General features: G+C 48.5%; 2 protein-coding genes across 2 annotated transcripts in view; both read right to left on the bottom strand.

Annotated features, from left to right (window-relative positions):
• The window catches only part of SCARA3 (scavenger receptor class A member 3), a 51,211-nt gene extending 38,653 nt beyond the window's left edge, over window positions 1–12,558 (bottom strand). Inside the window, exon 1 of the mRNA XM_045461270.1 lies at window positions 12,002–12,558. Within this exon, the coding sequence (XP_045317226.1) occupies window positions 12,002–12,008 (7 nt within the window). The 5' untranslated portion in view covers window positions 12,009–12,558. The remainder of the gene's footprint in view (window positions 1–12,001) is intronic.
• Window positions 12,116–22,166, bottom strand: LOC123596350 (translation initiation factor IF-2-like). Its single transcript, XM_045474917.1, has 4 exons — window positions 22,154–22,166; window positions 13,417–13,569; window positions 12,987–13,062; window positions 12,116–12,581 (listed from the first exon to the last, which is right to left on the bottom strand). Exons 1-4 carry the CDS (start codon window positions 22,164–22,166, stop codon window positions 12,116–12,118), a joined length of 708 nt encoding a protein of 235 aa, XP_045330873.1.
• Window positions 22,167–24,001: the final 1,835 nt, after the last annotated feature.

Here is a 24,001-nt window from a genome sequence, read left to right as displayed (position 1 = left end):
CGGCTTTCCAATGTGTTTTCAGAGACAGGGAGTGGGAAGGAACTCAGAACTCACAGAGCCCACCTGTCATGGTACAGAGGTGCAGAGAGGTCAAGTGACCTGCCAGTTAGTTCGTGGTTCCTGAACGTCCAGGGATCTGAAGGAAGATCCAAAGACACACACAGAGGGCTTGCAGGGTCGCATATACCCAGCTCGGACTGGCCACAGATCTGGGATAAGTCTTTTCTATCCAGGCCCGATGTCTGTTTACATCGCCTTCAGGTCTGAAATCCTCTTTCCAGCCTCAGTCTGCACAGGGCTGAGCCCAGAGTGGGTGTTCAAAAAAAAAAATGAGTTTACCGATCCTTTGAGAAAGCCTGCATCCTTAGTTAATTCTTGACATCTGCTGTTTCATTTAAGAGCTCATTTTTATTAAAAAATAAAGACGAATGACTTCAAATATGGTTTAAATTTTGTGTATTCTTAGTTCTCCACGGCTGGGGGTATTGGGGGGTGCTAATGCATAGAGGATGCAAAGGCTTAAAGCAGCAGAGGCTTAGCATTCACATACAGGGGCCTAATGTTTGAATTGAAAAATTCAACATGGGGGCACCCAGGTGGCTCAGTCGGTTAAGTGTCCAACTTCTGCTCACGTCACGATCTAGCGGTTTGTGAGTTCGAGCCCCCCGTCGGGCTCTGTGCTGACAGCTCAGAGCCTGAAGCCTGCTTCAGATTCTGTCTCCTTCTCTCTCTGGCCCTCCCCTGACTCACACTCTGTGTCTCTCTCTCTCTCTCTCTGTGTCTCCCTCAAAAACATACATTAAAAACAACTTTTTTAAGGAAAAGGAATGAACTAAGGGGGGGGGGTATAGTGGAAGGTAGGGTCTGCTTCCCCTCCCTTTCTCAGAACCAGAACAAGGGACATGGTAATCCTCTCCTAAAGCTAAAAGACCTCTTTTTGGTGGGAAGGGGGGAGTATTATTTTCCAATGGTGTCCCAATTAATTACCTTAGAATAGCACCAGAATGTTATGGCTCTCTAAAGCAAGGCCCCGGCTCTTCCCTGGGTCATACATAAGTTATCCATGAAATTGAGGACTCCTGGCATGCCGAAAACCCAGGCGGTGACGAGTGTCAAACATCATGGGTGCTAGGTGTCTGTGATGGCTGAGGAAGAGGCAATGCTGTAGGCCATGGGTGTCTGAAGGGGGGCTGAGGTTCCAGAAAGGCAGAAGTAGACTCTGTTGCCTTCTCTCCTTTTTTCCCTTCGTTTCCTCATTTTGCCGACTCTAGCATAAATTGTGACAAGAGGTGGTGGGCTTGGGAAAGGACACGGGAGAAGAGATGATAATGCCTGGACTATAAGCCTTTGGGACTAGACTATAAGCAGCAAGCTGCTCCAGTCAGCAAACCCCTAAGGTTTTATGAGCCGGTTTCTGCCTCCCCTGTTCCAGAGGCCCCAAGGGATTATTGCTGTCATGAGGTGCGTATCCTGGTCCCTGTGTTAAAGAAGCCAGACACCACGAATGACCTACCGAAGGCACAGCCAGTAGAGCCTGGCTCTACTCCTCATCCAGCAACTTCTACACAAATTGCAGGCAGTAAAACAAACAACCCACCCGACAGCCTTCGCAGGCCAGGGTTGCAAGCTCGGACTCATAAAGCGGTGGCAACCACTGAAGATTTGAAAAGAGCCTCTGTTCCCCGCATACCTGAGGTCATAATGGCCAACTCAAGTGTCAGGACAGCCACAAGAGAAACTACTTTTTTTTTTTTTAATTTTTTTTTTTAGTGTTTATTTATTTTTGAGAGAGAGAGAGAGACAGCGCGAGCAGAGGAGGGGCCGAGAGAGGGGGAGACACAGAATCCCAAGCAGGCTCCAGGCTCCAGCTTTCAGCACAGAGCCCGATGCGGGGCCCGAACCCACGAACCACGAGATCATGACCTGAGCCAAAGTCGGACGCTTAACTGACTGAGTCACCCAGGCACCCCACCCCCCCTTTCTGTGCCTCTGTTCTCACAGAGCCACGTAGAAAGTGTGATTGAAGGTTCATGCCTTGGCACATTTTTGGCGGGACTGCTGACTCTGTTGGGGTTGAGCTCCGTTCACTTCTCCCTGGAGGTGGAAAATAGCCTGGACCTGTGAACCAACTGCTAACTCAACTGTGGTCGCCGACTCTGGCTTTCTTTTGGTTGACCAAAAATATGGAGTTAATTCACTCCGTAGCCTTTCCGGGACTGCAATCTTCCATCAGAGTCAGCGAGGGGGAGAGATTCGAGGAACTGAATAAAAGGTCTTTCTTTGGGAACTTCAAGGAACATATTTTGATGATTATCTTCTATGGAGTTCACAGAGTGGGTTTTCAAAAACGGCCAATTGGGTCGGTAAAAATAAAGATTTCAGAGTCTTCTCAGGAGCCAATGCTATATTTAAAGTTGCAGGATGGCTATAGTTTAGGGTTGCAGAATGCTATAATTACGGTTGCAAAATTGTTTTCATTAGAATCCTCCTGCCATTACCCCCTCCCCGCAGGCTTCCTGTGTGGATACAGCTATATTCCGATGGGAATCCGTCTGCCCCTCTCCGCTCTAATGAATCCGGTCCTTCTCTTTCAGAGTCTCCGGCTCATCAACTTGTCATGATCTGCTTCCCTGTGATGATCACCTGCTCCCTGCGCCTTCATTCCTAAAATCCACATTTGGTGCTCTGGGACGGGTTTTTGCTCTCCTCCTGCCCACCTCTGTGTCAGTCCTCGGAGCCAGCCCTCAGCCTGCCTTCCACTGTGCTCCCGGGTCACCACAGAGGCTGAGGGGAGACTCACCCTTTATCCTAAGCCTTCTTTATCCCCGACGACTTTCCTCGCCTTTCTTGCCCTCTGTGTTCCCAACTGGGGGACATCATCTGGGGGGCACAATTCTGTTAGACAGGGCTTACCCACGCTGTGCAGACTTCTGGCATTCGAGCCCGCTAAATGCCAGAAGCAATCCCTGATCATTGTGATAACTCCAGATGCCCGCCCCATTTCTAGAAACCCCTTCAAGGGGCAGTGTGGCCTCCATGTGAGAAAAGAACCTTGCCTATTCTAGTCACTCCATGCAACAGACCCAACCCTCCCCCATCACATACACACTGGTCCTCCTCTGTGTAGACAGGGACCCCTCCGCTGCCCCTGAACCCTGAAACCCCATGCAAATGGTGGGGGAGGGGTGGGAATCACCAGTTGCTTGATCTCTGTGGTCACTTCTGGATCTTCAAACCCTTCACTCTCCCTGTGTTTCACCACTTGAGGTCCCTGCTCTCTCTTATGGGACCTCTCTTCCCTTCTCTCAACTTCACGTGCAAACTAGAGAGCACGCCATCTTCTCACAGAGCTGCTGTGGAAACCCAATGAGAGGGGCGCCTGGGTGGCTCAGTCGGTTGAGCGTCCGACTTCGGCTCAGGTCATGATCTCGCGGTCCGTGAGTTCGAGCCCCGCGTCAGGCTCTGTGCTGACAGCTCAGAGCCTGGAGCCTGTTTCAGATTCTGTGTCTCCCTCTCTCTGACCCTCCCCCATTCATGCTCTGTCTCTCTCTGTCTCAAAAATAAATAAATGTTAAAAAAAAAAAAAGAAACCCAATGAGACAATAAATGACAAGTACCTGGCGAAGGGCAAATACCTGATAAATGGTAGTGGCTGTCATTTTTATTGGGACTCTTTTTCGGTCCTACTCGAATTGCTGCTGTCATTTTTCATCCTTTCCCAGTGTCCCTTATGCTCAGGGCCAATTTCCAACTTTCAAGAAATCCATTTTTCAAAATATGGCCTGTGGAACACTAATCCCAAAATATTCTTTGTGAAAAACAAAACAAAGAAAGCTCTTTGATCAAGTAAGTCTGGAAAGTGCTGCATACTCTATTACCATCGTAGAAGCTCACATTAATGTAGTGAAAATTTTGACAAGGCAGCAAAAGAAAAAAAAAGCCCATTTCAACCTACGTTTAATTTTGTTTCTCAAACTTATTTGACCATAGAACTTTTTTTTTAGTAGTTCTTTTTTTTTTTTAATTTTTTTTTTCTTAACGTTTATTTATTATTGAGAGACAGAGAGAGACAGAGCATGAGCGTCTCATGTTCTGGACTGTCTCCTGCCATCAACTCTAATGGAAGCAACATTTGTTGAAAGTCCATTGGTTCCCTAGACCTCCAAGCTCCCTGACCTGGAATCTATGAGTCTCTTCTCTGTCTCGGCCACAGCTCAGCTGGCGTGCCCTCTGGAACAGAAAGTTTACTGCTGTCCCATCTGCTGGACCTCAAGGACCTCTCCCACTGCTCTTCAATCTCTCCACTGCGCTAAGCCTTTTCACTCCTCACTCCACCCTGCTCTCAGTCTAGCCCCCTGGGATAAGCTTCAGCGTGCTGGGGCCGTTAGCTTTGTCTCCTGGCCCTTGTGCCCTTCACCCCCTCAGCCTGTTTCCACTGCATTGCTCTGGGGAACCCCAGCCCGGTGGGATCGCGTCAGAGAATGGCGTGGATCTGACTTCCATCAAGTCCCGCTTGGATCCTCGCTCGCTGTTCCTTCTCTTCTCTGATCGCTTATTCTCCAAAGATGAACTCACTTCCTCCTTTTCTGCAAAGATCAAAAGTCTACACCTTCCCCAAACTTCCTCCACGTGTTACACCTCAAACCCAGTGGGGCTGAGGGGCCCACTCATGCTTTTGGAGTCGTGTGGCACTCTGTTTCCAAACTTCAAATGAGCATGCCTTTTGACTCAGCAACCCCGTTTCTAGGCATTTTTTCCTAAGGGGATGCTTATACAGTGGGGCAAAGATGAATGTGTGAAGATTATCATTGTACGTTGTGACAAACCCAAGGAAGAATGTAAATAACTCAAATGCCCACCAATAAGGGATTGGTTAAATAAATTATTGTAAAGTCATATATGGAATATTATGCAACCATTTTAAAAATAATGCAGACTTGGGACACCTGGGTCTCAACGTTCAGTCAGTTGACTGTCCGACTCTTAATTTTGGCTCAGGTTATGATCGCACGGTTTATGGGATTGAGCCCCGTGTTGGGCTCTGTGCTGACAGCGTGGAGCCTGCTTAGGATTCTCTGTCTCACTCTCTCTTTCTGCCCTTCCCCTGCCCTCTCTCTCTCTGAAATAAACAGTTTAAAAAAATTTTTTCCCCAAGGAAGATATCTAAGTTCATTGAATTTTAAAAATACATATAGAGAATAACATGGAAAGTATAATCTTATCCATATGAAAAAAAATCGGTGCGCCAATATTCACACAAAGATTTCTGGAAGAATGCTCATCCAAATCTTGTCAATTATCTCTGAGGGGTAGGGGTAAGTGCTGTTTTTTCCCCTTTACTGAATTTTTCAAAATGTTTCATAATGCATATGTACTATATATAAAAAGATTAAATGCAACAAGTCTGTGTCTGTACATGTCATTTCTCCCTTCCCTTGCATCCCCAAAAGAGAGCCTTTCTTCTTTCGAAGGCAAAGCTTACCCACTGCTACCTCCTTCCTCACCACGTGCCCGTTTCCAGAACTCCGTCTTCTCTCCCTCTCCCTTTAAATAAGCACGGGCCAGCCCCACCTGGAAAACCCCTTCAGGCCTGGCTCTGCTTCCTGTGTTCACTACTCAGTTACCTTTTTCTGGAACTTCTCTAATGCAAGGTCTCCCCGTACCTTTGCTTCAGATCTAGCCATTGCCCTCTCAGACTGTGCCTCCTGGCTTCCTCGGATCAATTAACTCTGTTGAGGAACAGTCAACATTGTTGACCATTTCCTCCTTCTTGGAACTTTCTCCTCTCAGTTTCCCTGACATTACCGGCACGGTTCTCTGCCTGTATCTCTCTGGCTCCCTCACAGGCTCGTTTTCTCCCCCCCAACCCCCAACCCCCTCTGCCGCCATTCTCTAAAAGCAGAGATTTTCCAACGTGGGCTAAAGTCATTAGAGCACATCTCCAGGCCGTCTCCTGACAAACCCTTCCAGGGCTTCTCCAAAATCAACAAGACACAACCGGAAGTCCTTGGCAGGGTGCTCGACGTCTCCTGGCCTTGTGGCTCCCTGAGTCGCTGACCCAGCTCTCAACCCTAGGCAAATCACTTTACCCATCACCCCTAAACACATTTACCCAATGACGTAAAGCCCAGCTTTCCACAACGCTGTTTCCTGCCTCTCATGACTATCCCCTAAGTGACCTGACCCAAGTTTTGCCTACCCTTTCATTCCTCCTTAAAGCCTCCCCAAACTGCCCCCCAACCTGTACTGCTCTTTCTCCCCGGGATTCCTACTGAATCCCCGGGATTCCTACTACATATACCATGCATTTGTCGGTATGGTATATTTGGTATGGTATGGTATATATGGTATATATGGTATATATATGGTATGGTATATAATTTGTCGGTCTGTTTGCTTCGTCTCCCTTCATTATCCAGTTTTCTTCTTAAGTGTGTACGTCTCGTCTCTGCCTGAGGGCAGAAGCCACCAAAGTGTGGTGCAACATCCCAATAACCAATAACCAATAACCACAGCCAATAACCACAGCTCAGGTTCAGGTGGCTGTGAGGTATGTCATCTGAGCCTTGAAGGTGTCCGCAGGCCTCTAGAGGTGTTCACGACGCAGTCAGCAATATGAATCTGGCGCCCAGAGCCGTAAACCTGGTATCCTCAGCCTGTCCTCATATGTCAAATCCACAAGGCCAGGGAAGACTGTACTAGAATGGGTGCCCGGTGAGAACCAGAGAGTCCATAGCAGATGCTATGCTAAGAGGGAGACAGGAAAAGAGCCAAAACTACCCCAAATGGCCTCCCCGGGACCTCTCTTATGGTACACTTTCAATCTTTTTTGAATGATTTGGGCACAAATCTTAAGCATCTTAGCAAAGGGTAAGCTCCTTGAGCGAAAGGGCAGTGAGTTCTTCTTTGCATTTATCTTGACCCTTAGACATAAATATACACACAAGCCCCGGCATTTGGAGATTGGACAGTGAATGTTAAACAGAAGCATGAGTCTTTATGGGATACCTACCTTAGATTCTGGGGATAGAGAGCACGGTGTTGCTGTTGCCTTGAAGGATTTCAGCCCAGTAGGGGACCCAGACGTATCCACTAGCAAATGCAGTGGACACCTCCTAAGTGCCAGGCACCGTGAGAGAGTGAGGCAAGAAAAAGACAGACAGGATCGCCATATTCATGACACTCACATCCTAATACTACCCTGTGGGCTCTACAGTCTTATTCTGAGAGAAAAATAGACATGGATCAATAGACAGATGGAGAGAGATAAATATATGTAACCTCTATATACCGTGGAATACTACACAGTCATAAAGAGGAGGAGATTGTGCCATTTGCAACCACATGGATGGATGTAGAGGGTATTATGCCAAGTGAAGTAAGTCAGACTGAGAGACAAATACCACATGATTTCGCTCATATGTGGAATCCGAAAACACAACAAATGAATAAACAGAAAGCAGAATCAGATCTAATAAATACAGAGGACAAACAGATGGTTGCCAGAAGGGAGGTGGGAGGGTGGGCAGAATGGGGGAAGGGGAGCGGGAGATAGAGGCTTTCGGTTATGGAATGAATGAATCAGGGGAAGAAAAGGCACCACGTAGGGCACGCAGTCAACGATACTGTAACAGTGCCGTAGGGTGACCGATGGCAGCTATACTTGTGGGGAGCACGGCGTAATGTCTAAACTTGTGCAGTCAGTATGGTGCACACCTGAAACTAATGTAATGGGGTGTGTCAGCTGCACTCAAATTAAATCACTGAATCAATAAGCCCTCTCAGAGGAAAAACAAAAGAGTAGAATGTTAGAGGGGGAAAGAACATTAAAGACGATGCGGTCTACTTGCAGACGAGGGGGGCCAGAGAGTAGCAATGACTTCACCATAGCCATGTGGTTATAAAGCTGGCGGGTGACAGGGCTAGGTCTAACCTCCGGCTTCAGTGCTCACAACACACACACACACACACACACACACACCTGCTAAGTTAAACATAATCCGGGGCGCCTGGGTGGCGCAGTCGGTTAAGCGTCCGACTTCAGCCAGGTCACGATCTTGCGGTCTGTGAGTTCGAGCCCCGCGTCATGCTCTGGGCTGATGGCTCAGAGCCTGGAGCCTGTTTCCGATTCTGTGTCTCCCTCTCTCTCTGCCCCTCCCCCGTTCATGCTCTGTCTCTCTCTGTCCCAAAAATAAATAAACGTTGAAAAAAAAAAAAAATTAAAAAAAAAAAAAAAAAAAAAAAAAAACATAATCCGACAGGGGCAGCATATCTATGAGTATAGTGGCACAGTCCCTCACGCCAGAACCTGCCAGTCCTAACGCCCAGCACGGTGGCCTGCCTTTCGTGGAAACGGCTAAGCTCTCCACCAAACATCTGCTGAGAAGCAGAATTCTTTTTCCTCGCAAACTGGCTTTGCGGTGTGAGTCTTCAGCTATTAAAATTACCCCAGCTGGATGGCAAGGTGAGTAGCGGGGGGGTGGGGTGAGGGTTTGGAGCTGACCTCCATCATCTAAGCTCCCGGGCCCCCCCACAGCAGGCCGTTTAGTGGCTCGCTGCACCTCTGCCACGTCAGCTCCTTTTCTTCTAGTCTCAGGCTCCTTTCAGCACCCAATGTCTGGGGATGGAGGTCAGGCTTTCCAAGGGGACCCAGTCTGCCCGCTCATGATCCCCTCCACCAAGCTGTGGGGGATGGATTTTCCTGGGGTCACACTGCTATATTCTGAAGCCCTTTCTCTCCCTCTCCACCCTTTCTCCACGGAGCGTGGGCACTGGTCTCTGATTCTGTGGCAAGGGGCCATCCCTCCCACGCTTGGGAAACAGCGGGGTGTGGCTCTGCCCTGTCTGTGGCAGCTGAGGACAAGTCTCCCAGGGGCAAAGACTCACCCGTGCGGTGGGCCTGCTTCCAACCATCCCTCCACCGAGTCACTTCCGCCCCCCAAGTGGTACTCAGGGCCGGAGGTCCTGGGCTGAGCCACAGTGCATCAGAGCAGGACGGGCCTTAGGGATCACCCAGGAGGAAAACGAGGCCCAGAGACAGAAACGCTTTGACCAGAGCCTCACGTGGGGCTAGCACTCGAGCCCCTATCTTTGACTCTCAAATCACTTGGATAGCTGGGAGAGCTCCCAAGACCGGACCCTCTCGCCACAGGTGTGGAAACAATCCCACAGGTGGCTATTAATGGCTCAGACAGGCCAGTGGGACGCTCCAAGATGGGCCAGTCACCAAGGGCCTGGGGCCGGCTGTGTGGCCCCCAGGTGTGAGAAGGGGCCGCACCTGGGGCCAGGTACCAGCTTGCATCAGAAGATGTGGTCGCCTGGGAGGCCCAGCCAGAGGCAGGCAGGCAGGCAGGCAGGCAGGCAGGAGGAGCCTCGGGGTGGAAACAGCCTGGCTGGCAGGAGCAGGCCCTGGCGCCTGGCCACCGGGGGCCGTACTCCTCAGCAAATGTGTTTTCTGGTTTACGAACCGTCCCCACCAACACCCCTCTCCCCCACAAAGCATAACATCACCATGTTTTGCTTTGAGGGGAGATGATGAATCTTGGCCAACAGATGTAATTCTCAGATTGGTGGGGCCTTTGGAGGAGCGTGTGAAGCCAGTTCCCCTTGGGGAAGGGCCAGTCTGGAAGGGCTGCCCTGCTTTGCTGGGCATTTTACTTTTTCCATGTGGGTGAAAAAAACCCTGGTTCTTCACACGCCACGGATCCAAAGGCCAAATATTTGCTGTCTGCCCTGCCTTTTCCATCTCAGGTAGAGGTGGCAGGTCTTCCTGGCTCCTGGGGAGAATGAGGGAAGACACTTGCAGGGCGGGGGGGGGGGGTGGGGGGGGTGGGTGCGGGGTGCCCTGGGAATCAACCCTCGTCTTCCCCCGCAGCCCGGCAGCCCATGCCCCTGGGATGTTATGGGAGATCACGGAAGGTTTCCTGGAGACTGGAGGACAAATACATGAGAGCGGCCCCAAAGGCCCCAGTGAACAGGAATTTGGCCCCACGTGGTGGTGAGGCTGTTGGTTGAGAACAGGGAAGAAGAGGTGAGAGAGGCAGACTTTGGGAACCCAAGGAGGGAGCCTGTAGACTTCTGGCCGGCAGGCCACAAAGACCCCGAGACCTGCTGCCACAGTAGTCCATCCTCCTCGAAATATTCATCCACACTAGCTCATTTCCTCTTCCATTCGGAGGAGTGGAATTGCCTTGCTGAGTTTCAGAAAGGCAGGTCATATGCTCCCGACTCCCTCCTCTCTGGGAGCCGGATGGCTCCTCCACTCCAGGGGATTCCTGCCCTGCCCTGCTGTCTCTCACTCTGTTTTCTCTTACAGTGTTTGCCGGGGATGTTGGTGGAACCACACCACTCTGAGTATGTGTAGCATCTCACCATCGTCATGAAGGCCCAGAGCAGTATGGGCCCCAAGCCTGTGGTGAGATGTGGTCTAAGACCCTTCCAAAGGCTTCTGGGTAATGACCTGCCCTAGGCCGGCTGACCGGGGTGAGTATGTCTCCACAGATGTGGTAGCTGAAGGCAGGAGCTTCGTGGGTGAGGCTCCTCTCTGCTGCCATGGGAACTCCCTGGAGGTGATTATAACTTGCCTGCCTCATCCCAGACAGCCCAAGACACGGTGAGGCCGTCAGCAAGCACAGATAGAGGGTCCGGAGGCCAGAGGGAAGGAAGTGACAGAGAGGCAGGGGTGCGTTGGCCAGTGCTCTGGCCTGGAAGTCAGGCCGCTGGGTTCTGGTTCCCCGGACTCACTGTGAGTCTTAAGCAAGTTCCTTCCTCCTATCCCTAGGACCAGCAACATAATTTGTAGAGGCCGGTAAAGTGTTAGGGTCCCTTGTTTAAAAGTTACTAAGCATTTTCAAGACATTGAACCCAGTGTGAGGCCTTCCAAGCGCAGGAACCTGTGAAGATGCACAGGTCTGCACACCCATGAAGCCGCTTCTACCTGTTTGGGCCTCAGTTTCCTCAACTATACAACACGGAGGCTGCATTCAGTCAGAGAGGTTTGTCTGTGGGGCCCTTTCTCCACAGGAACCCTTAGACCCTCATATGTAAAAGACACAAACAGAGCTGATACTTTAACCACACCTGGGAGTATATTTAAAGCCACATAGATGATCTCGAAGGTCTTTGTCAGCCCCAGCATTCGGTAAGTCAAAGGAGTGATGAGGTCCTCACTACTAGGAACACCAGCACCTGCCCAAGGTGCTGTGGAAGGATTATTGGAAAGCATGGGAGAGAGCATTAAAAACCCCAAAGGTTGCCTGTCCCATAAGATGATCCCAAAGTCTGCTGTGCCCTTAGCCTGAAAATGACTGTTAAGGCAAAGTGTGCTTTTTCCCGGGCCTCAAGAAAGCCAGGCCCAGGTATGAGCACCTGGGACCGAGTCTGGTTCTTGTCTCTGCAAGGAAGGGCCACTGTGGGGATAACCCAGTGCCCCCGGGGAGAGCTCAGGCCTGGACCACTGGTCTTTCCCAGATGCTTTGTCCCAGGGAGGTCAGAGGGCTGGTCAGCCAGGGTTCAGAGGCTGGGGTGGGGCAGGGCCTGGGCTGAGCGACTTGGACAAAACAGGTCTCTCCTGAGGAAGGGGTTGAAGTTCCTGGAGGACAGTACCTAGGCCTGGCACCTGGCAAGCTAGGTAGGAGGCTGCGGGAGCTCTAGGATGGGTCCCCTGGTTGGGGATTTACACCACCCAGAAGGCTGGGCTGGTGACACCTTTCTGCGCTGACCGGTTAAAGGGACCAGAAACTTCTCTGGAAAAGTTCAAACTGTTTTTAGGGATAGAGTGATGCGGAGTGAGAAGGTGACTGTGTGAACTCTCCCCTCCTCTAGACAATCAGGGCTGCATGCGTGCCCCATATCAGTGCCTTAGGCAGGAGGATCAGAAGGGCAGGGAGAGCCCATGGCTCCCCCACCCCACCCCGAGAGTCCTCCCCTCCGCGCCTGGGCGGAGAGGGGAGCGCGGGGGGTCCCGCCGGGTTCGCCTCGTCCTCGCGCGCTCGGGGCTTACCTTTCATGGTCCCTCCGGCAGGGGCCTCGGGAGCGCCCCGGGGCGGCGGCTCGAGCTGCGGACTGGCGCGCGCGGTGAAGCCGGCGGGTCCTCGGCCGGCACCCGCTCGCCGCCCTACGCGCCGCCCGCTCGAGCGCCGGGCTGCGGAGGCGGCGCGCCGAGGGGAGGGTCCGCGGGGTCGCAGCCGGGGGGCGCCGGGCCGCCCATCCCGCCGCCGCCGCCGCCGCCCGCGCTCTTCCCGCTGGAGGCCGGCGAGGTCTGCGGCCGGCCCGCGCCCCGCGCTCCCCGCCTCCCGCCTCCCCCCTGCTCGCTGGCGCGCGCTCCCTCCCTCGTCGTCACTCCCTGGGCCCCGGCCCAGATCCACTTCCTCGGTATTTTCAAAACTGCCGCGGCGGGCCTCTTTGTGCCGCCGCGGGGGCCCCCCGACCCCGGGCCCCGCCGGCTCCCCGGGCCCGCCCTGCGGCCGCCGCGCCCAGGGGAGGCGCCTCCCGAGCCGCCGCCCGCCCCGGGGGCCGCCTCGTGGCCGGGCTGGGGTGCGGGAGCGGGGTTCAGCCCTGGACCGCACGGTCTCCTCGCCCGTCTAAGGGGGAGACGCACTGGGAGAAGGCAGGCTCCCCGGGTTGCTGCCCCAGCCCCTCCTGCCCCGGTTTGCCTGGGACTGTCCCCGCCTTAGCACTGAAATTCCGCCCCCCTCCCCCGCAGCCCCTCGGTCCCGGGAAGACCCCGCGAGGTTGGTCCCCAACCCCGCCACGCTGGGCGAATGACTCAGCAGCCACTTCGTGTCTCCAAACCTCCGTGTTCTGCCGGAGGGAGCTGGGCCCCAGGCGCTCCCAAATTCTGTGATTTTGTTCGTGGAGGGGCCTCTGGTATAAACAGTGACATCCATTGGAGGGGAATTGACCTCTAGCAGGGAATTGTGACACTCGTCCTAGGCTCCCACCTGGGATCCTCACTTGTCATTCTTCATGAATGGATCCCTACCTACCGCACACCAGGTTCTGCCCCAAACTCTGGGAGTGTGCGGAATACTTCACACCAGCCCTGGCCCCAAGAGGTTGCATCTGGTGACGAAAGCCAACAATTCGACAAGTGAGGGGGCTGAGGTGTGATGAAAGTTATAACAGGACAGTGCAGGCAGAGAGGGGACCACAGAGCGGGGGCAACCCTGCCGGGCCTTTTCTCACATCCCCACACTTCCATGCCCACCCCGGCTTGGCCCTTGGAGCAAAGTAGGTATGGCCAAAGCGCAAGAACTTTCCTCTAAGCCAGGAGCTGAGAAAGGGCCAGCCAATCAGAAAGCCAATTCACAATCCCAGATCAAAAAGCCAATCAGCCATCTCTAATCTGCTCCACCTGGTCAAGGCAAGTTTCAGTTTGTAAAGCACGTTTTCTCAATGGTCTCAAGACAACCTCACCACAGCCTCCAGCGAGGGAGCCAGGTCCCATGCTGCCCATCTTACAGACGCAGAGACTGAGGTTCAGAGAGGATGTTGCCTCCCTGGCAGCAGTCACAATGTCCTCCTTGAACCTGGATTCCGAGTCTACCTCCCGTCTGCTGGCGTTGCGGCCTGGGTCGGGAGAATTGCTTGGTAAATACCAGGGAGATATTCCCATCAAAGGAATCCTTACCTAGGCTACCTGTGTATTAATTTATTTAATCCTCGCAGCAGCCTTATGAGATAAGCACAATTGTTGTCCTCATTTTTAGCAGAGGTTAACTGAGGCAAGGAGAGATTTAATAATGTGCTTCCTGTCATGTAGCTAGTAAGTGGAGATCTTGAAAGCCGAACCCGGGCAGGCTAAATCCAGTGCCTGTGTGTATAGCTTCAGTCCATCACACTGCCTCTCATAGAAGGTATTCAAATATTTATTGACAGAAAGAACAAGCAAATGACCTTTGGTTTTCTCCAATGCTTTCTCAATTGGCTTGATCCAAGATGTTTGGTGACAAAAAAGGCCTATCCCTGATGTGAGAGAGTGCCCCCCCCCAACCCCTGTCCCTGCCCTTTTGGATTTGGAGGATGTACATACCCTGTGGTATTGCTATGATGTGCAAATGAATCAGCAAAGAAATGAAGTATGTCCGTGTCTGGTGGCAGATCGGCCCTGGGTGAGCAGAGCCGGACCCCAGCCCTGAAGAGGTTCAGAGGGTGAACTCCAGTTCCAAAAGGACTCTAGGGGAGAGGGGACCTAGCTCTGTGGAGTGGCAGGAAAGAGCTGGAGATAAGTTGGCAGGCACAAGGGGTCAAAGCTCCAAAATAGTTCAGAGGGAAGGCAGAATGATGAGAATAAAGGATGATCACAGATCAAGAAGGGAGGAGACAGGGATTTCCTAAGAGATCACACTAGCCTTTGGGTGAAAGCCTTTCAGCTGCAATTTCAGGCATTTCCTACCAACAGCCAGAGGGATAGACCCAGGGTCAACTGAAACAAAATCCCCACCCAGACCAGAATGGGAGGGGGGGTGTTATCAGGATGGTGCTCAGGCTGGGACTTCAGCACAGAGACAGAGACAGCAAAGTTGGGGGGGGGGGGCGGGATGGGATAGGGAGAAATGCTTAATACTGTTTTTAACTTGTGTGTGGGCTGGGGAGGGGATGAGGACATTTGACTGTGGCACTTAAGCCATACTCTGCTGAAAGCCAAAGGAAGTAGCTATAGAACAGATGTCATTTAGAGGGGAAAAAAAAAAAAAGAAAAAAGAAACTAGTGACAGAACTCTCCGTGTATTAATGAAGGTACAAAGTCCCACCTCAGTTCGTGAGCAGTGCTATGATTTGCTCAGAACAGAACCTCCTAGGGAGCCCCCCAGACCATCCTTTCTCTCTTCTACTTCAGGCACAAAACATCTCTTTCTCCGAAAGTTCGATTCCTCCCTCTGTGCTTTTGATCCTTTCTTCTCACAGCCTGTTCTTCTCCAGCATTAGGACCTTGCTTCCACTTTTCCTTCTCAGGATGTAGCTGTAACTCACAATGCTTGCTAAAATTGCTACCTTCATCTTAGTTGCCAAGATAATTACTCTTTCAAAACTTGCATTCTCTTCAAACTTTTGCAGACTTAACACTGTATTTGTCAGAGTTCTCCAAGGAAACAGAACCAATAAGCCGGTAGGCTGGAGACCCAGGGAAGAATTAATGTTGCAGCTCAAGTCCAAAGGCAGTCTGCTGACAGAATTCCCTTTCTCTGGGGGAGGTCAGTCTTTGTTGTTGTTGTTGTTGTTTTGTTTTGTTTTCCTGTTAAGGTCTTCAACGGATTAGATAAGGCCCCAAAGATTTTTGTATTTTCGGCCTCTAATATCAAGTTCCTCACATCCTGCTACCCAATTGCTAAGCCAGGCCACATATTTATGTTTTTATTACCGTGGCCTCCCATTTCAAGATAGCAGCTTCTACGGTAGTAATGCTAGTTCTAACAACTGCAAGATTTGAACGACAGCACAGCAATAGTTTATCTCTCATGTAGATCACAATCCATTGCAGGTTAGATGGCTCCCTTACAAATGTTGCCTCGGGGATAGGGGCTTCTTCCATCCTGTGAGGCTGCCATCTTTAATAAGTAGCCCCCCAGGTTGATGTAGAAGGGGGAGAGGGATTGGAGGATTGTGGATTGGAGGTAATCCTGGCACACGCCTAGGAGAGGCACACAACCACTATCGGCTATATTCCATTGGCCGGAACTCAGTCACATGACCTCAAGCAAAGGCAGGGGCTGGGAAACATCCCTTAGGGGGGTTACCGTGAGGAGAGGGGGAAACACGGATGCTGGCGAGGCCTCCAGTGCACTAACAAACCCGTCTCCAACCCAGAACTTGGCGAGATTTTCATCCTTACTCCCCCAGTAAGCTCTCTAATGCAGTGGATTGAAACTCCATGCAGGGTTGTCACTTTGTTCATGCCAGAGCTTCACCGAAATCATCGTTCATTGGAAGCCAAAGAGTAAACTACCTTTAGAAGGCAGGTATGCTCATCCAGCCTGCACAGGAGTAAAATATTTTTGAAAGGTCACGCAGGGCCAGTTCCAACAGAGCAGTGCCCCAGCCATACAGGAAAATATAAATCCCATTTTTCTGTTGGATTCCATTTAAAATAAGAAAGAGAATTTCCTGGGATGGGCGGCGGCGGGGGGGTGGGGGGGGGACCCATCAACATTCTCAGTTGAAGACATTTGTCCCAAGAAGTGTTAAATTGGCCTTCTTTGGCCCATACTCTGGACTATCTGATATTTTCACAATTCTTAAGTTTCCTATCTTTTATTGCTTCCTCCCAGAAATTCACCTAAGTTTCCTCCCATGTCTATGGATTCTTGCCTTACATTACATTTATCAATACTAGAACTTTTGAGAATGTACATAGGGGCCAAGAGGTGCCCTGTAATTCCACTCTACTAGCGGGTGATGCTATATTATATGAATTCTTCTGGCCTGAGAAATTCTTAAAGGGGCTTCACAGTATCATACTAATACCTTATTTTATGAACTCTGTAAGGGTGAAGTTCTGAAGAAATCAGTTTATTTTGATGTTTTTTAAAAAGATTGTACGTTTTTTAAGTTTATTTATTTGTTTGGAGAGAGAGATTGAGTGCAAGTGGGGGAGAGGCAGAGAGAGGTGGGGAGAGAGAGCATCCTAAGCAGGCTGTATGCTCAGCATGGAGCCCAACACAGGGCTAGATCCCACAAACTATAAGATCATGACTTGAGCTGGTGATATACCTGGGTGGCTCAGTTGGTTAAGTGTCTGATTTCGGCTCAGGTCATGATCTCATGGTTCATGGGTTCCAGTCCCCCATTGGGCTCTGTGCTGACAGCTCAGAGCCCGGAGCCTGCTTCAGAGTCTGTGTCTCCTTCTCTCTCTTGCTCTCTGTCTCTGTGTCTCTCTCTCTCAAAAATAAATTTTAAAAAATTAAAAAAAAAAAGACGATGAGCTGAAATCAAGAGTCAGATGCCCAACTGACTGAGCCACCTAGTCACCCTAAAGATTTTAATTTTTTAAGTAATCTTTACACCCAACATAGGGCTTGAACTTACAACCCTGAGATCAAGAGTCATATGCTCTACCAAATAAGCCAGCCAGGCGCCCCTGAAACAGTTTAATTACAAAGATGCATCGGAGCTTGAACAAATCTTTCAAATTAACATAATAAGGTATTAGCAAAGACAAAGTACTTAGGTTTTTCATCCAAATCAATTATAAACTCAGGAAGAAAGTGGCTGACTTCATTTGGGGCTGGATATAGATGAGCAAAGAAGGAGCCTTGATGCTGTGTAGGAAAGAGAAGCATCTTTTAGCCAAACCATCCACTGGATAATGGAAAGGGATCCCTGCAATAATTTGCATTGGTGCAAAGAGGACCGGAAAAGCCTGTGTATCCAGGGGGGGAAGAATCATAAATATTAAATTTTTTTAAATGTTTATTATTTATTCTTGAGAGACAGAGAGAGACAGAGCATGAGAGGGGGGAGGGGCAGACAGAGAGGGAGACACAGAATCTGAAGCAGACTCCAGGCTCTGAGCTGTCAGTGCAGGGCCCAATGCGGGGCTCGAACCCATGAACCGTGAGATCATGACCTGAGCTGAAGTCAGACACTCAACTGACTGAGCCACCCAGGCGTCCAAAGAATCATACATGTGAAAATGGAAATAATCAGAGCTGGAGGGACACAGATGCTTTTCAAGAAGGTATTCCCCAAAGGATTTGGTACATAGGAATTTCTTTATAGCAGGCCTTCAAGAGACTGAGTTTTTAATGTGCTAAGAAGGGTCCTAATGGGTGTTCCTATCTACATTCTGGATGGAGGAGACCCAGGAAGCATGCTTATTTCTTTGTTTCTCATTCAAAACTGGAAAAACAAAATTCAGAACCATCTTGACAGATGTCTAAAAGATAACATTCAGGGGAAATAAACTGAAACCCCTACATTTAGATCCACCTTTGCACTAACAAAGGATGAATTCAGAGAAAACGATGTAGCTGATATGTGGCCATGCATGGCTTTTATTCATTTATTATACAAACACAGAGCCAGAAGTTGTGCTAGTGCTGGGGATATGTTCCCTAACCTTGTGGATGTTACAGTGTTGACAGGAATCACAAATAGGAGAAGACTACTAAAATAAACCTGGGATCTTAGACTGCACTCATTGAAAAATGGATTCAGATCATTTAACACATATTTATTTATTTTTATTAAAAAAATGTTTTTAACGTTTATTTATTATTGAGAGACAGAGCATGAGCAGGGGAGGGGCAGAGAGAGAGAGAGACGCAGAATCCCAAGCAGGCTCCAGGCTCTGAGCTGTCAGCACAGAGCCCGACGCGGGGCTCGAACCCACAAACCTCAAGATCATGAACTGAGCCGAAGTCAGACGCTTAACTGAGCCACCCAGGCGCCCCGACACACATTTATTAAGTACCTACTGCATGCTAGGCCATGTCTTAGAGAATGGGAGCGCAAAGCTGAATGGAAGTGGGGAAACATTTGAACTCTAATCTGATACATTTCAGTATGCTATGTTTAGTCAAGATTTCTCTCACTTTCCCACTGCCATAATGACAGAAGTAGCAAAAATACCTTTGAAATTTTTCCTCTTATTAAAAAAAAACAAAAACAAAAAAACACGATGTAGGGACCCTTGGGTGGCTCCGTCGATTAAGCGTCGGACTCTTGATTTCCACTGAGGTCATGATCTTGTGGTTTGTGAGATCGAGCTCTGCGTGGGGCTCTGCACAGGCAGCATGGAGCCTGCTTGGGATTCTCTCTCTCTCCCTCTCTCTCTGCCCCTCCCCCGCTTGTGTGCTCTCTCTCAAAACAAATAAATAAATACAAATTTTAAAAACAACATAAAAGTTGCGTGCCATATCACAACAAAACCATATTTGTTTTTATATAGAAGTAATGTTTTTCTGGGTTGGGGGTGGGTGTGGAGGTAGCATGGCGGCGAGGAATGGTGGGGAATGTGCCAGAGGGCTGTTGCATTGGTACTTTTTCTACTACTTGGTATTTTCAAATTATATACCTATCTCACTTTGATAAAGGCAAAATTTATTTAGAAACAAAAATAATAGTTTAAACTACTTCTAGACATGTTATGTTTCTGCACCGGAAGAACGAATACAAAAATGTGAATTTTTCTAAAACCAATACGTACCTTTCATGCAACTGTCATTACAATTACCATTTTTTCCCCAAACTGCACAAAATTAAAGTTCATACAGAAGACTTAACGTCCAAGAATAGCCAACAAAATTTGTAAAGGAACAGTGAGGGAGGTTATCTTTTCAATATCAATTATTGTTTTAAGATTATGTAATGAAAACAATATGGTATACATGAATAAAAAAATAAATCAGAGGAATAAACTAGAAAGTCCTAAGATAGATCCAAATTTATTTTGGGAAAGTTGACAGATGACAAATGGCATTTTGTACACAGATGGCATTTCCACTCAGCACAAATCGGGTAGTTTATTTGATAAATCATGTTGACGTAATTGGCCGCACATCTGGAAGAAAATGAAGTTAGATCCTTGCCTCACCTCCCTCCTCCACACACACACACACACACACACACACACACACACACCACACCACAAACACACATACACAACATACATAACACACACACCATAAAGACACACATACACATACACACACACACACACACACACCACACCACACACACCACAAACACCCACGTTCCATTTGGATGAAATATCTAAATACAAACATTGACACAACAGGAAACTAGAAGAAAATTAGGAGAATAACTGTCTCTATTTTAGTGAGACATTCTTAAACAAGACAGGAGACCTAGAAACTGTAAAGGGAAAAACCAAATTTCACCATATAAAAAATTTTAAAGCCTCCATAATCAAAGGGAAAAGACACAAAATAACTTGGTAAAGACTTTGCAACACACACATAAAATTTATTTATTTAAAGTGCTCCTATAAATTGATAAGAAAAAGGGATCAAAGTCCAATAAAATGAGCAAACAATGTGAATAGGCAAATCACAGAAGAAACTTCCTTTAAAAATGATTAATTGAGGGGCACCTGGCTGGCTCAGGGTTGTGGGCTGGAGCCCCACATTGGGCATAGAGATTACTTAAAAATAATATCTTTAAAAAAATGATGAGTCAGGGGCGCCTGGGTGGCTCAGTCAGTTAAGCCTCCGACTTCGGGTCAGGTCATGATCTCACAGTTTGTGAGTTCGAGGCCCGAGTAGGGCTCTATGCTGACAGCTCAGAGCCTGGAGCCTGCTTCGGATTCTATGTCTTCTCTCCCTGCCCCTCCCCGACTTGTGCTCTGTCTCTGTCTCTCAAAAATAAGTAAATGTAAAAAAAAAAAATTATTTTTAAATAAATGATGAGTTGAAAATAATAATAGATGAAGGGATTAAGGTGTAAAGATGCCATTTTCACTCACCAGACTGGCAAAAATGCAAAAGACCAGCAGCATCCAGTCTGATGATCACCTAGGAAATGTACATTCTCAGAGAGAGTGGGAGTTACCACTACCTTTTGGGAAAACCATCAGGGAATATAGATTAATGTGAAGACTACAATTCTCTTTTATCCTACATGTTCCCTTTTATCCATCAATTCCACTTTGAGAATCTCCCTTATACCAGAAAAGGCACCAACATATTAGAATACATGTGAAAAGCCATTTAATGTGGCACCATTTATAGCGACAGAAAAAATGGGAATGACTGAATAAAATATGTAGCTACAGAAAAGCATGGTTTAAATCTATCTGTGTATTGACCTGGAGGGATATCCATAATGTTTTATTATGTGGAAAAAAACAAGCAATATGTATAATATGATTTTATATACTTATTTTTAAAAAGAAAAGAAACAGGCAAAATCCCTTATTTGTTTAGATATGAAATATATGATGTATCTAAATATACATCTATACATTCTAAATATAAATTTATGTATAAATAGACATCCATTACTTTCAAAGCATGAGATTTAAGGAAAAATGAATAAAGACAGAAAGAAAGGAAGAAAGGAAGGGAGAAAAGGAAGGAAGATTGATTACTCACTAAATATTAACTTTTTGCCCTAAATCCGAGTGAAAGTGTAGTCAGATGCTTCTGTGTCCTTGTGTACTTTCCTCACCCCATAGCCTGCCCCAGGGGACAGTGTAAACCAATTTGAGAAGCACAATGTGTTACGACATAATATAAAAGGAAGCAGAGGGTGGCTTGGGGCCACGGGGACCTCAGTATCAAATCATAGGTTGTAAGTGTCTGACTGCCCTCCTGCCTGGCCACCTGAAGCTGGGTCTTGTGTTTGCTCCTAAAGCCACACCAGAGGAACAGTGACAAAACGGAGCACCCTCAAGGCAGGAAGGAGCAGAGCGAGGTATCTGGGGACCTCACTCTATTAGAAGGGAGTGAAGGACCCGTATAAGGAAACACACCTAAGTTGAGATAGAACCATTGTTTTTCAATGTTTGAAGGGCTGTCTTGTAGAGGAGGGGGAATTTAACATATAGCACCTTAGAAATAAGATGGAGGACAGAGGGGTGCCTGGGTGGCTCAGTCAGTTAAGCGTCCGACTTCAGCTCAGGTCATGATCTCACGGTTTGTGAGTTCAAGCCCTGTGTCGGGCTCTGTGCTGATGGCTTGGAGCCTGGAGCCTGCTTTAGGTTCTGTGTCTCCTTCTCTCTCTGCCCCTCCCCTGCTCACACACACACACACTCTGTCTCTCTCTCTTTCAAAAATAAATGTTAAAATAAACAAACAAACAAATAAATAAATAAATAGAATTGACCAACTCTGGAGTGAAATCTAGACGATATAGTCAGTCAATAACAAGTGTAACAGTGAAGATAGTATAAGTAATATTTGTCTACTCCTATGATAAGCAACTTGGGAAAGGCTAGTTTCATACCTTTTCCCAAAAAGATATTCCCTAGATGGGAAGATAAGGAAATGTAACCGATGGAGTGAAACTTTCTGTACTTTAGGGAGACCCTGAAAAAGCACTCAGGATACTCTGCATCAGCTGTTGGCCGAGTTTACTGTATATAATTTTATTATGCATGATTTTTTTCATAGGTCTGTAATTAACTAGATATACTCATTTAATAATTCGAGCCTGGAGAGGAATTGTTAATAACAGGCCCCAGGGTACTTACCGTTCTTGTCCATTTCTCGCTTGTTCGAGTTATACTGGCGGTGGCCAAGCTGTCACTAGCTTGTGGCACTAGCTGGACAGTGTGGCAGTGATGTGGATGCATCACAAAGATATTGCAGAGCAGGGGAGAGATGATGGGGCAAAGCATACAGAGACAAATCTATAAACGTAAAGCTCTTTACTGCCTCCCCTCCCCCGATAATCCCCTGCTCCAGGAAAAAAAAAAAAAAAAAAATCAAGCTACAAACCCCAAACCGACTGCACAAGTCCAAGATGGGAGCAAAATGATTAAATAGCAGCATCTGCCAAAGAGATGATGAATTCTATTATGAACCAGCCAAGTGACTCAGCAGCTGAATGAAAGCTTATCTAGAGCGTTGGGGCAACGGGAAACGTAGTCAGCCCCCACTGGTACTGGCAGGCCCACAGCTGGGCTCAGAGTGTCCAGCGAGAGGCAAGGTCCAGAAGGCCAAAGGGCTGGGGAGGAATCTGCAAACAAGGACGGGGCAGGCAGCCACAAGCCTGGAGATCACTGGGAGAAGGGACTAGCTGCCTTCAAATATCTGAAGGACTAGCAGCGGGGAGATGGACTGGGTTTTCCTACATGGTTCCAAAAGACAGCGCTGGGCTTGGTAGCCCTTGGAGGAGCCAGACTCTGACTCAACAGAAGAACCTAATGCTATCAACAGCTTTTCTAGACAACCGTTGACATACAGGTAGTGAGCTCCCAGTTATGGGGGCATTCAAACAGAGGCAGGATAATCAGTTGGGGGGAACGTTGTAGTTGGTGGTGGGAGTTAGCATTGGAGTATGGTGCGAGAGCTGAACCAGCTGACCTCTACGATCTACTCAGAATATTTAAACTCCAGTAATGCACTTATGGTGCTTTCAAAATGTGCACTTTTTCCCCTTAAAAATCATCCGAGCCTTGTTTGCTTAGTAGCTGGAGTAATCAAGTAATCATTCCCAGGGGACCACAGTCCAGGCTGTGAATCGTGTTCTTTTCTTCCAAGTCCTTTCTTCCTCTCCCTCCCTTGCCCTACTTCAGCTGACTAAGGCAGATCTCTTTGCCTGTCCTCCAAAGTCTGATTTTTACAAATATAATTATCACAGATTTATGCCTCCTGGGCCGGATGCTGGGGGAGCCAGAGAACAGAAAAGTTACAAGGAGTGTGCTCAAAAACAGCTCCTGTGACCTCAGTCATTGATATGCTAAGGAGGAGGCTGTTTCCATAGAAAATGTAGCTGTTACTAATGATTAGACTTTTTTTTTTTTTTAAAGAAAAATAAAAGGAAGCCTCAGGAAAGAAATAGTGTTCTACATTTTCACTGGATTTTTCTTTTTTTCTTCTCGGCTGATCTTTCCACACTTGGTATTGTCTCAGGTTAGGTTGAGTGGGACCTTAGAGATGACACATAGCAGATTCTTCATTGTCCTGTTGGGAGAAACTGAGGCCCAAAGGCCCAAGTGGTGGTCCAAGGTTACCCAGCACCTTTGGGCAGAGCTGAGACTGTAGTCAGAAATCCATGCACCCAGCTCCAGTGTCTCCAGTTTTTCACAGGCCTAGAAGCTTCATCCATGCTCCCTCCTGAAAAGGGGTGGGGTCCTAGCTAGTCGTCCCTGAACCTTGGGAAATCAGGAACTGAGCCTCAAGCTGTATCTCTGAAGTTGGGAGCAGAAAACCCAGCCCCCTTCCATACAGTTCTCCCCTAAACCCTTGCATCTCAGATGGTTTTCAAAGTCGGCCACCCAAAGCAGGCTGCCTAATCCCTCTCTGCCTACCCTTCTTCCCCTGTCAGTGTGAGAACCACCTTCAGGCAGCTGGACTTTTCACCTGGTGTGCAAATG

This window comes from Leopardus geoffroyi, chromosome B1 (assembly GCF_018350155.1).
Source record: "Leopardus geoffroyi isolate Oge1 chromosome B1, O.geoffroyi_Oge1_pat1.0, whole genome shotgun sequence".
Taxonomy (NCBI): Eukaryota; Metazoa; Chordata; class Mammalia; order Carnivora; family Felidae; genus Leopardus; species Leopardus geoffroyi.
Note: the sequence above shows the minus strand (reverse complement) of the source record. Positions and strands in the feature narration are given on the sequence as shown.

Bases quoted from the DNA above. Each gene is read 5' to 3' on its own strand.
- LOC123596350 (XM_045474917.1), bottom strand. The intron at 13,063-13,416 runs GTGAGGTTGTCT...TTTCGTCACCAG, and splicing joins CTCCCTCGCTGGAGGCTGTG to ATGCAACCTCTTGGGGCCAG. The intron at 12,582-12,986 runs GTAGGTAGGGAT...TCTCCCCCTTAG, and splicing joins GGGGCAGAACCTGGTGTGCG to ACGGGCGAGGAGACCGTGCG.